Source organism: Marmota flaviventris, chromosome 17 (assembly GCF_047511675.1).
Source record: "Marmota flaviventris isolate mMarFla1 chromosome 17, mMarFla1.hap1, whole genome shotgun sequence".
NCBI classification, from domain to species: Eukaryota; Metazoa; Chordata; class Mammalia; order Rodentia; family Sciuridae; genus Marmota; species Marmota flaviventris.
The window spans coordinates 62,902,734-62,915,269 of NC_092514.1; the positions used below are offsets into that span (position 1 = coordinate 62,902,734).

At 37.2% G+C, this 12,536-nt stretch overlaps 1 protein-coding gene across 1 annotated transcript in view; it reads left to right on the plus strand.

The window, feature by feature from the left end:
* The window catches only part of LOC139702290 (serine/threonine-protein kinase tousled-like 2), a 33,772-nt gene that overhangs the window by 12,188 nt on the left and 9,048 nt on the right, over nucleotides 1-12,536 (plus strand). The window contains exons 6-8 of the mRNA XM_071603042.1: nucleotides 3,018-3,107; nucleotides 6,292-6,461; nucleotides 7,961-8,099. Coding sequence (XP_071459143.1) covers nucleotides 3,018-3,107; nucleotides 6,292-6,461; nucleotides 7,961-8,099 — 399 coding nt within the window. The remainder of the gene's footprint in view (nucleotides 1-3,017; nucleotides 3,108-6,291; nucleotides 6,462-7,960; nucleotides 8,100-12,536) is intronic.

Below are 12,536 nucleotides of genomic sequence, written 5' to 3' on the forward strand. Positions count from 1 at the left end.
TACTCACTGCATAAAACAGTTGACTGTACTAGGGACTAGCCATGGTCAATCTTGAAAATAGTCCCTGTGCTGGAGCTTGAATAGTCTCAAAATCCAGCTTTTAGGTTGACCTTAAGAGACCTTAGGAGAACTGTGGAGTTGCATACCACAGTAATTGCAGGAGGGCAGCCTGCTCTTCTAGCCTTTAAAAACAGTAAGGATTTGAAGCCAGGCCTTTGTCTTTGACACAGTAAGTAGATTGAGTCCCGGTGGGTACGGATTGGGTGTATTCTCACATTACTCTAACAGAGTGAGAGAGCAAGGGAAGGGGATTGTCATTTGTATAAGCTCCTTGCCATTCCAGCTCTGGCTGGCAGTGATACCTTTCTACTGTGTGTTTCCTCATGGCAGGGGAAGGGGGGGTGCGGGGGGGAGGGCAGAATCATGGTGCTTGAGCACCATCGATGTCACCTGTGGCCAGGGACCACTTTCCATTTGTCAGACACAATTGGGAGGAAGTGTATCAAGTTCTTGGGACTTCCATTCTTTCTTGGAGGATATTCTTCAATATTTCCACTTTTTCCTTGAAATATTTGCTTTCTAAATGATATGAAGCCATTCTATGAATTTCAAGCTGCAGGAAATGCCAAGTGTCATTTAACACCTTTGAATTTAAAGAAGGCTTAAATCAAACACAAGATTTTGAAGAGTGCTTTAAAAATTCATTAGGCATGGTGCTGTCCATCTGTAATCCTAGCTGCTAGGGAGACTTGAATATCACAGGTTCAAGGCCAGCTTGGACAATGTAGTGAAATCCTCTCACAAAATAAAAAGAGATAGGGGTGTAGTTCAGTGGTAGAGTATTCCTGGGTTTCAAGCCTCAGTATCTCAAAAAATATAATTGTTGTTGTCATCATCATCATCAAAATTTAAAAGTCTGGAGATGTAGCTCAATGGTACAAAAATTATATTTACAAGGCCCTGGTTTCAAGCAATATGAAAATGCTCTTACCCTACCTTTTCATTGCTTACCCATTTTGGGGGATGATTTCCTCATCTCATTTGGAATCAAATCATTTATTTGAGTAAATACAGAAAGAAAACCTCAAAAAAATTAAAAGTGGTTGTTTTGTTTTATTTTCTTTCTTCCTTATTTTTTCCCCCTGTATATGTATATATAGGCTAGGGATGTAACGCAGTAATAGAGTACCACTGGGTTCGGTCCCAAGAACTGAGAAAAAATAAAGAAACGGGGGGGGGGGGGCGGTCTGGGGGGAATGAAGCTTGAGAAGAAGCAAAGTTGGTCAGAAGTGGCAACTTGAAAAATAAGTCCAAACAAAACAAAATGTCCATTGGGGGAAAACATATTTAATTAATTACTTTTAGATTTCTCCTTCTCCCTGCTTCCAAAAAATTTTTCTTAAATTTTGTTTTTTTTTCCTTCAGTACCAGGGATTGAACCCAGGGGGCACTTAACCACTGAGCCACATCACATCCCAGTCCTTTTTAATTTTTTAATTTTGAGACAGGGTCTCACTAAGTTGTTGAAGCTTGCCTTGGACTTGCAATCCTCCTGCTTTGGCCTGCTGAGCTCCTAGGATTATAGGATGTACCACCACACGGACTTAAGCTTTCTTTGTTGTTGAGTATTTTTTATGTATTTTTTAAAACAAAGTGGAATATACAAATTTCAGAAAACATTACCCTTTTTTTATTTTTTAAGTTTTATTTTGTTTATACTATGGAAAAATGTCTCCCTCCTAACTCTTACCTTATAACAAAACATTCCAAATTAAATGGTGCTAGATTATGTAAAATAGTTTCCAGTTATTCTGTGTAGAGAAGAACTAAATACGTTAAAAGATTAATCTTGTTGTACAAACAAACTCTGTTGTTCTTTTAAAATTTCATATGTGAATACGTTAGATTATATAATGCATTTTTGTTCCTAGTCTTATTAAATTATTTTGACTTTAGAAAAGTACTTAAGAATGATAATAATCCAGTCATCCCTTGGTATCCTTGTGGAATTCATTCCAGGACACTCACCTGTACCAAAAATCTGCAGCTAAGCAAGTCTCTTATATAGAATGACATAATATTTGCTTGTAACCCATGGACATTCTCCCATATAATTTGAATTGTCTCTAGATTACTTGCAATACCTACTACACTGAGATACTGTATAAATAGTTGAAAATCCTGTGCATGTTCAGTACAGATGCTGTTGTTTTTCCTGAAAATTTTGACCTACTATTAGTTGAATCCATGGATATGGAGGGACCGCTGTGCATGAATTTTTATAATTTTACATTTTTTATCAATTTATATTTTTATAATTTTACATTTTTTTATCAATTTATATTTTCTTAGGGCAAATTGAAGCTAATAACACTTGAAGTTTTATTTGTAAGGAGTACGATTTCAAAATAAAAGATAAAAGCATTGCCAGTTCATTTATGTGTTAGATAATCTGTTAATCCAAGTAGTTTATAAACTAAGTTTGATTGTGTGTGTGTATGTGTGAAATAAACCCAAGGATATAAATATTTATATTTACAGTTTTAAAGGAGAGGGAGAAAAGTTATCTTTTTAATTATTAAATCTTTGCTATTTGGATATAAATATAAGAGGTGTGGTTGTAATAGAAGGAACTTGAAAAGGATAAAAAGTTGACTTTTTTTTTTATTGGTTGCTCAAAACATTACAATGATCTTGACATATCATATATCATACATTTGATTCAAATGGGGTATGAATTCTTATTTTTACCACATGTACAGATTACAGGATCACATGATTATACATCCACATTTATACATACTGCCATACTAGTGACTGTTGTATTTGACTTGGTGTAGATATCAATAGAGAAATAGAATAAGGACACAAACAAATTAGTTGAGGGACCAGATGGATCTGAATGGAATAAATATGTGGAAATGGTAGATTAATGAGAGAATGTTTATAAGTATCTTTAAAGAGTTCTAAAATGCAGACTGAAGTGCCTTCTTGTTAATATTCCATTTTGTTTACAGGCATGCATGTAGGGAATACCGGATTCACAAAGAACTGGATCATCCCAGAATAGTTAAGCTGTATGATTACTTTTCACTGGATACTGACTCGTAAGTGCTGTGCCCTTTTCTTGTAGCAGTTAATATTATTTTTTTCAAAGTCTTGAGTATTCATGAATAGAGGTTAAATCTGGACCCAGGAAATACCCTCTGATGGAAACAAATTTATTAATTTATGGGAAAATTATCATATATAAATTCAGATTTGGGTCAGATGGATATCTCTAGGACGAAAGTTATGGACATTGTGTGATAATAAATGTTTAACAGTCAGCTTAATGGGGATAGAGACAGGCTTATTTGTAGTGTTTGCCAATTTCTGTAGTATAAATACTTCCACCATCTTCAGTTTTTAGCCACCAATTTAAAAAACAACAAAATGACTTTATTTATAATTCATATACCATAAGACTCATCCATTTAAAAAGGACACAGTTCAGTGATTTTTTTAGTATATATTCAGACTCATGCAGCCATCACCAGAGCTGTTTTTAGAACATATTCATCACCCTAGAAGAAGCCTATACCTTCACTATCATTCCTCTATTTCAAAACACACATCTCCCATCTTTCTCCCCCAGCCCTAAGCAACTGCTACTTTACATGAGTGGAATCAAATTGTAGTATGTAGTGTTTCATTCATTTTTATGGCCAAATAAAAATCTGTTATATGGATTTGCCACATTTTGCTTATCCATTTGTCCTACAAATTATTTAGTAACTGGCTCACAAAATTCCAGAAAACTTAGTAGCCATCTCTTGGTAATTGGCACAAATTAATGCCAGCATGCCACTGACATGGCCCAGAGAGGGTAGGTTAGTCAAAAATCTATACCACATCTTAGAGATTCTCATGAACCCTGCAGGCTTTGAAAGGGTATCAACAAGATGATGTTACCCTGGAACAAGATTATGGATGTGACACAAGTCTAGAGCCTAATGCTTCAAGTTGAAATGTAGTTCATAGGGGTATGGGATATTAAAATTGAAATGTATCTCAGACTCCAGTCTTCTTATTGTATAGGTATCTTTTGAGAACCAGAGAAATGATATGTCTTATACCAGGTAACAACATATAAGATTATCCAAGCCTGGTATGGATAAGTAAGTTCTAGAACTTCTGGGCTTATCAAGGAGTCAAGAAATAGTTCAGCACTTGGAAAATGTTTTCTCTGTAATTACAGAGTCAGGCCTGAGTAAGAACATACCTTAACTCTGGCCTTTAGGTGTTCCCTCAGCCTCCTAAGGTGATCCTAGGAATTTGGTCTATTCAGCCAACAGCTATCTTAAATTGCTACACAGATAATTGTCTGACATTTAGAAATGTCCACAAAAGGCCATATTCTCTTTGGAAACATGGCCTCTCTTCCATCTGCTCAGGGTATCATTCCCTTTTCACTGAGGAGGCCCTTTGCACCAGGCATAGCCGTTTGTTTTGAATGGAGTAGGATTCAGAAAAATAACCTGGTTAAAAGGGCAGGAGTGGGAAACCTGGCTCCACAGGATGGCATGACTGTTTTGCTTTGAGTAGATTCCTTGAATAACAGGTAGAGCCCCCTCCCCCTTTCTAAAATGTAAGTAGTAAGACTATTTCAAAAATAAATATAATGGCTTGGATTACCTGCTGTTCTGAATTATATGTTCACTTTTAATGTGATAAGTTGATTCCATACTATTCTCGAGTTGTTTTTTTCTTTCTTCCTGTTGTGTATGATGAAATTTCTCCAAAAAAAAAAAAAGACCATTGTTTTAGAATGTCTCCTGAGAATTGTTTAGGTACTAAAAGAGAAATTTTATTTCTAGCTTACATTTGTGTCAAAGAATCAGTTCACTGAGCATGAAAATCTGTTTCAGATTTTAGCATCTATATAAATCATATATTTATTTTCAAAAGAGTGATAGCATGCCCTGCTATGTTTCATAAGACGTATAAGCTATAAGCTATTGCTCAGGTTTTAGATTCCATAAGGCCATGAGTGTTTGCAGTCAGTTGCAGTGCTTTTTGAAAGTCTCACATTCCTGAGCCTGTGTGCTTTTACTTCTGTTCCTCACCCTTCCCTGCTCTGCATCTAGGGGGGTTGCCTCTTTTTTGTAGGCTGTGCTTACCAAGCTCATACATTAGTTGATGTCCAGCAGATAGGGAGGCAGAGATGCAGGGGATGTGTCTCTTCCCCAAAACCTCACTCCACAGTTCCAGTTTCCCCTGATGATCCTGGGTTCTGAATGAACCATCTCCTCCCTCTGACCCTTTCGCCTTAGTGTACTAATGGCTCTCTGCTGTAGTTGATCTCTGGGGCTCCTCACTGGTCAGTGTGTTCGCTTAACTCTTCCATCGCCTTTGTGATCAGTTTTTTTCTCCTTAAGTGTGGGGTGTTTGTTTGTTTGCAGTATTGGGGATCAAACCCAGGGCCTTGTACTTGATAGATAAAACACTCTGCCACTGAGCTACATCCCCAGCCTGTACTAAAGTGTTTTTTGTTTCCTGGCTAGACACTGACTAATAGATCCAACATTGTAACAAGTTAGAATAGTTCAAAAGGTACTCATCTCTCAGAGATATTCAAATAGTTCAAAAACCTTACTTCAGCTTATAACACCTGGGAAGATAGATACCTGACTTACAATGCCACTAATGATATGTAGTCTTAAATGTGGGTCTTAAATGTGTACAGATGTGTTGACATAAAACAAGAAAAAATAGACCCGATACCATGTAATAACACATTTATGTAGCATTATGCCAAACTACTAGGATACATAATATGTGCCCAATTTTTGGGACCTGGGCAAATTCTAGATTCTTCCTCATAGTTAGCACTCAGGGTTATATAAAATGTTTGCAGTGAGAATTGTGTACTTGATCACAGCATGGCTGTTTAGAAATGTGTACATGATGAGTATGTGAAGGAGACCCTCACAAGATGTCCAGCTCACATATCTTATAGTTCTTCTCAGTGTTTTTCAAGTCTGGGATCCAAAAGAACTGTTCCATTGTGACTCTCAGTACAGTTAATGCCAACAGGGAGGGCATGAGGCTCTTCTCCAAGAGAGCGAGTACTTTTCTTCCATGAACTGCTCCGGTAGCAGATACTGAGTAAAGAATAGAAGAGTGTTTTAAGAAACAGAAAAAGGAGAAGAGAAGCTAATGACCTAAAGTTTTCTCTGGGACTGGTTTAGATCATCTTAATTGGCTTGTTCTTATTCCATGGCTAAATGTTGGTTTATTTGTCTTTAGGTTTTGTACAGTGTTAGAGTACTGTGAGGGAAATGATCTGGACTTCTACCTGAAACAGCACAAATTAATGTCGGAGAAAGAGGCCCGATCCATTATCATGCAAATTGTGAATGCTTTAAAGTACCTAAATGAAATAAAACCTCCTATCATACACTATGACCTCAAACCAGGTATGTCTAACTTTTAGGAGACAGTATTGGTGACTTTTCAGTCTTCCAATTGACCTTTACTTTTTTTAAAATATTTTTTTAGTTGCGGATAAGCAAGATTTGAGAAAGAACTGTTCTGACAAGTTAGTTTTGCTTTTTCTCTCGTCACTCACACTACGTAGTGGTTCCTCTGCTCCAAGTCTTATTTTGATAAGTGCCTCCAAAATGACTTATTTTGCACATGTGCCTTCCATTTCATTAAATTTTGAGAATTTTTCACCTTTTCGTAGATTATCACATAATTTTGATAGTCATCAACAAAGAATATAGGACACATAGGCTTCTTAACTCTCTCTTTTTTTGTACTGGGATTAAATCTAAGGGTTGCTTAACCATTGAGCCACATTTTCCCAGCCCTTTTCACCATTTATTTATTTATTCGTTTGTTTATTTGTTTGTTTGTTTATTGTGTGCCAGGGATTGAACTCAGGGGCACTCCACCGCTGAACTGCATCCCCAGCCCTATTTTTGTATTTTATTTAGAGACAGGGTCTCACTGAATTAGTTGCTTAGCGCCTCGCTAAATTGCTGAGGCTGGCTTTGAACTTGCGATCCTCTTAAGCCGCTGAGATTACAGGTGTGCACCACTATACCCAGTTGTTTTTATATTTTATTTTGAGACAGGGTCTCACTAAGTTGCTTAAGGCCTTGCTAAGTTGCTGAGGCTGGCTTTGAACTTTGAATCTGCCTATCTTAACCTTCTGAGCTGCTGGGGTTGTATGAGTGCAGCACTGCACCCAGCTTTATCTCTATTTTTTTTTTGTTATCTTCAGCTATTTCTTAAGAATCTACATGTGTTCCATGTAGACAGCTCTAACCAATTCAGTTGGGAGCATTAAGAAGATGGTTCCCATTTACCTCCCAGTGTGGAAAAATGATTAATATTGTTTTACTCTTCTGATAGGTACACATTAAATCTCACTATTTACTATTTTTTTAATGTGCTAAAAAGAGTCAGGTGACTTAAAAATTAATTATAATAAAATGATTTTTAAAAACAACGGCTACTCTGTGACTAGGTTTTCCATCTATGAATTCAGTGCACTTTACTGCCGTATGACCTGTAGGTGGTGCTGTGATGTTAGCTACCATTCCTATGTATATATTTTTTTAACACAGGCACACACCCATTCTAAACAGGGTAGAGATTTCACTAAAGTTCAAATGAAGTTTTCCCATCATTATGACCAACTGTACAAGTGATATTTTACTTTGGCAACTTATTTCTGTTTCCAGTGCTCATAGTAGTAATTTTGGCACATTAAGCAGATAATTCTTGGGAAACAGAACTTTTCAGTAGACATCAAGGATTCTCCTGTAGCATCGAGAGTTAGATAGCTTTATTCTGAAGATTTATATGGTTGCAAGAATTTGAGTCCAGTTCTTCTCTTTTTGTCTGTTATTACTTTGGATTTTTCTCTTAAGTCTCTGCTTATTCATGAAGATTTTTATCTTTTTAGGTAATATTCTTTTAGTAAATGGTACAGCATGTGGAGAGATAAAAATTACAGATTTTGGTCTTTCCAAGATCATGGATGACGATAGCTACAATTCAGTGGATGGCATGGAGCTAACGTCACAAGGTGCTGGTACTTATTGGTAGGTATTCAGGAGGCCTGGCAAGTTGGCTGGTGGAAATGTGTCTCTGCCATACAGAAGCCTTGGTAATTAACAATTTTCATATACTGTGTACTAAGGCAGAAATAATGTAACTGTCTTTTCAGCAGTTTGACCTTTTATATTAATTGTCTTACTTTTTCTTTCCTCTCTTGAAAACCCTTGAGAGCTTATGTGTGGCCAGGTCTTAGAGATGTATGTTTTCTCCACAGGGCTGACCTTACAAGTCAGTAGAGAGTGAGGTTGTTCATGTGGTATATAAAAAGAATGGGTCCAAATTATTTTCGGTACAAATGGAGGTCTCTCTCTTCATGGGTTAATGGGATGAGGGATTTGTTTCTAGAGTTACCTGAGGATGATGGACTATCAAGAATTAAGGAGTTGTGAAGATCAGGATGGAAAAAAACCACAGCATCCCATGAAATCTATACAGGAACAAGTGAACACAGTTTACCAGAAGTTTATCCATATCTGTTAACCATGTTCTACAAAGTTGTGAGACACATTTCTTCTCACCATTTACTGTCACCTGTCTTTCCCCAATTACCCTACTTCAGCTAGTTTTGCTATAACCTCTTCTATTCCTGCCTACTATTACTTTTTCCCCTTGCTATTACCTGTGGCCGAGGCATTTAACTTTGTAATTGTAAAAGTATGTTAACAAACCTTTCCTTTCCCTTCAAGGTGGTTATACAAAGCCATATATTGGCATCTGTGATTTTGAACCTGGAAGGGCCCCTTAGCACTAAGGAAGGCGTAACATGCTCTTGTATCCCTTCGTCAGGGGTCACTTATATTTGGGAGTAGAGGCAGTAGGCCTTAGCAGAATACTGACTAGGAGTGAAAGGCTTGACAAGGAAGCAGACAGGGATGAGGGCCATGCCATTCGCTATGCACAGAGTGAGGCTGTTAATACCCAGTGCACCACACAGTACTCTCCATTGCTCCTTGTGCTTGTGGAAATGGTGCTTATAGTAAAGAGTCAGTCTCTAAATTAAAACTCTGAAATTTGAGGTTTAAAATAGAGGCTGCACTTACAATGTTTATTCAATATGATAATTATTGGGGGTTAGTGTCCCTGTCACTAACTGGGGATGCAAAAATATCTATTGTTGGAAATTCCGGAAAGAGTTTTATACTTCAAGTATATAAATTTGCTGGAACTTAGATTTGGGCTTTATGTTTGACAGCTCATTCTTTTTAAAAGGTGCATTTTTTTTTCGTGTTTAAAATAGTGATCTTATTCCTACATAATGCTCTATTTACTTAGTTATAAAAAAAAATTTAGCAATTGGAATTTAAATAAATATCATATGAAGGCCAGGGGATGTAGCTCAGTGGCAGAGGGTTTAACATCACATGCATGAGGCCCTGGGTTCAGTCCCCAATACCACCCCCCAAAAAAAGAAAAGTTTTGCTTCAAAGTTATCTGTTATATGGGGGTTCATGGGAAAGGGTGTGTATGAACAAAGATTGGCCACATGGTGATGCTTATTAAAGCTGGAGAATGGTTATTTTGAGGTTTATTTTACTGTTCTTTTTTTTTTTTTTTTTTTAATACTTCTGTTTTATTTATTTACTTTTATGTGGTGCTGAGGATCGAACCCAGGGCCTCACACGTGTTAGGCGAGCACTGTATCATTGAGCCACAACCCCAGCCCTACTGTTCTTTTTACTTTAGATTATGTTTGAAGATTTTCATAATGCATATAAGAAAGGGGGCTTCTGAAAAAATTAAATTTTATAGATTTTTCTGAAGGTTTGAGTCTCTGTGTTAGTGAAAATATTATCATAATCACCATCCCTCCATGTCATCCTCTTAACATGACCCAGAGAGCTACAAATATACTGGAAGGATATAATATTCTGAGTGACTATTTGCAGTTTTTAGTTGTTCCAGAATTCTTCTACATTGACTACTTCTTTAAAATAGTGAATCATAGACTATGCCGTGAACATCATTTCTCTGTAAGAGAATTTTTATTGTGATAGAAATACAGCTGTATGTGTGTATTTTAACACAGTTTAGTGTAGCATTATAGAACGGTCTTTAGTTTTCCTCCCAAACTCCTTGACAGGAAATGAGAATCTTTATTTTCAGTATTATTTGGGTAAAGAACTAGTTTGTTTCTTCATTTATAGATGGAGAAACTGAGACCTAAAAAATGATTTACCAGACTTGTACTGTCAAGTACGAGTGTCATTTATATTCTGAAAATCTAGCCAAATTATTGTGCTGTCTTTGGATAAGCTTACCAACCCCTGATCTTCCCTACCACCTCTACCAAAAGTTAAAAACACATTAAATTGATCATTTTAGAATCAAGCTTATGTTTTTCCTTTATCCAAGATCATATTTAAGTTTTGTATATTAAAGAATCAAGACTGTGAAAGCTTGGATCTGGGGAGTTTTTTGTGACAGTTGGAAGACCTGGGTTTTTAAATTTTTTTTCCCTGTATTTTTTATTTCTTTGATTTTTTTTTTCTTCTTTAAGTTCTGGATGGATCAATATTTCATTTTTCAGTGTGGGTTTTGGTGTTTTTTTGGGAGGGGACTTTACTTCATAGGTATGTTATTAATGCCATAAATTGGAAACTGTTTCTGTTTTGTTGTGATGCATGTCTGTGTTGCCCAGGCTGGTCTCAAATTCCCAAGCTCAAACCATCCTCCTGCCTCAGCTCCCCAACCCCCTAACCACCCCCCCCCCCAAAAAAAAAAGCCTGGAACTACAGAAGCACCTCATTGTGCCCAGCTGGTTATTTATTTGGTTTTGTTTTTTGTGGTGCCCCAGGGCCTCCTGTATGCTAAGCATGCACTCTATTACTGGGCTACACCCCCAGGCCTCAGCACATTTTGGCTAAAAGTTTTCATTGTGAAATATCATCTAGTCAAAGGCCCTAATCGTTCAAAAATATTTTGTTAAGAAAAATAAGATAAGTGAACAAACTTCTTTTAAAGAAAAAAAAATGCTGTGTACAGCAGCACAAGTCTATATTCCCAGCTGCTCACGAGGTTGAGGCAGGAGAATTGCTTGATACCAGTAGTTCAAGTACAAGTTGAACTACCTCACAAAACAAATGAACAGACAGACAAAAAAGAAAAGAGAGAAAGCCTTTCATTTGAACTAAACTTAACAAAGATGGAAAATAGGAGAAGGAACATCTGCCTCTCGCCTTTTATGGTCCCCTTAAGCTCTAAGTTTAGATTTTTATCCCAGGTGTACAGTGAGGGTCCAAAATAAGAGTTTTTCATAGAATGGGTTTTGCCAGCACAAAATCAACAGAAATTGATCTGTTTTCTTCAGAATTTTACCTTCTAGTTGTGCCAAAGCTAAGACTCCAGGTGTATTTGTTTGGTTTCCTGAATGCCCAGAAGCACTTAACTTTCCATACCTTACAATTTGGTGTAGTCAGCTGTCCTCTGTTTCTTTAGAGACCATTGGTGGGGAGGGAAGGAATTTAGGTGAGAAACAGGTTGTGCTAACAAGTTTGTTTGGCTTTTGCTGCACTATTTGCCAGTAAACCCCAATCCTCCTTAAAGTAGGAAATATAAAATCTTTTGATAATTTGAACTTTAATATCTTTTGATTTATTTATTTATTTTGTTGTTAATGGACATTTATTTATTTGCAGTGCTGAGAATCAAATCCAGTGCCTCACACATGCTAGGCAAGTGCTCCACCACTGAGCTACAACCCCAGCTCTATTTTTGCTTTTGTTTTGAAACTGCTGGTAGTATAATGGATTGAACCTAGGACCTTATTCATACAATGCAAGAGCTGTAAATAGGAGCAGTGGTCTAGCCCTTTTTTATTATATTTTGAGACAGGGTCTTGCTAAGTTGCCCCATCTGGCCTCGAAATTGTGATTCTCCTGCCTCAACCTCCCAAGGAGGTGGCATGCGCCTTCACACCAACTTACCCTTGATTTTTTATGTTAGAGTTAATTCTAGTCAACATTTCACAAAAAGGCTACCTTAAGAAGGCAGAATAGAGCCAGGTGCAGTGGCACATGCCTGTAATCCCAGTGACTTCGGAGGCTGAGGCAGGAGGATCATAAGTTCAAAGCCATCCTCAGCAACTAAGTGAGGCCCTAAACAAATCAGTGAGACTCTGTCTTTAAATAAAAAGTAAAAAGGGCTGGAAATGTGGCTTAGTGGCTAAGCACCCCAGGGTTCAATCTCTGGTTCCACCAAAAAAAAAAAAAAAAAGGACAGACTACCCGCTCCATACCCCACAGAGCTCTATAATGAGACCTGAATTAACTTGACTTTTAAAACCATCTGTTAATTTTTCAGGGCATGGTGGCACACCATGTGGACACTTGTTAGTCCCAGCAATTTGGGAAACTGAAACTGGAAGACCATAAGTTCAAGGCCAGTCTGGACAACTGAGTGAGATCCTCATCAACTAAGTGTGA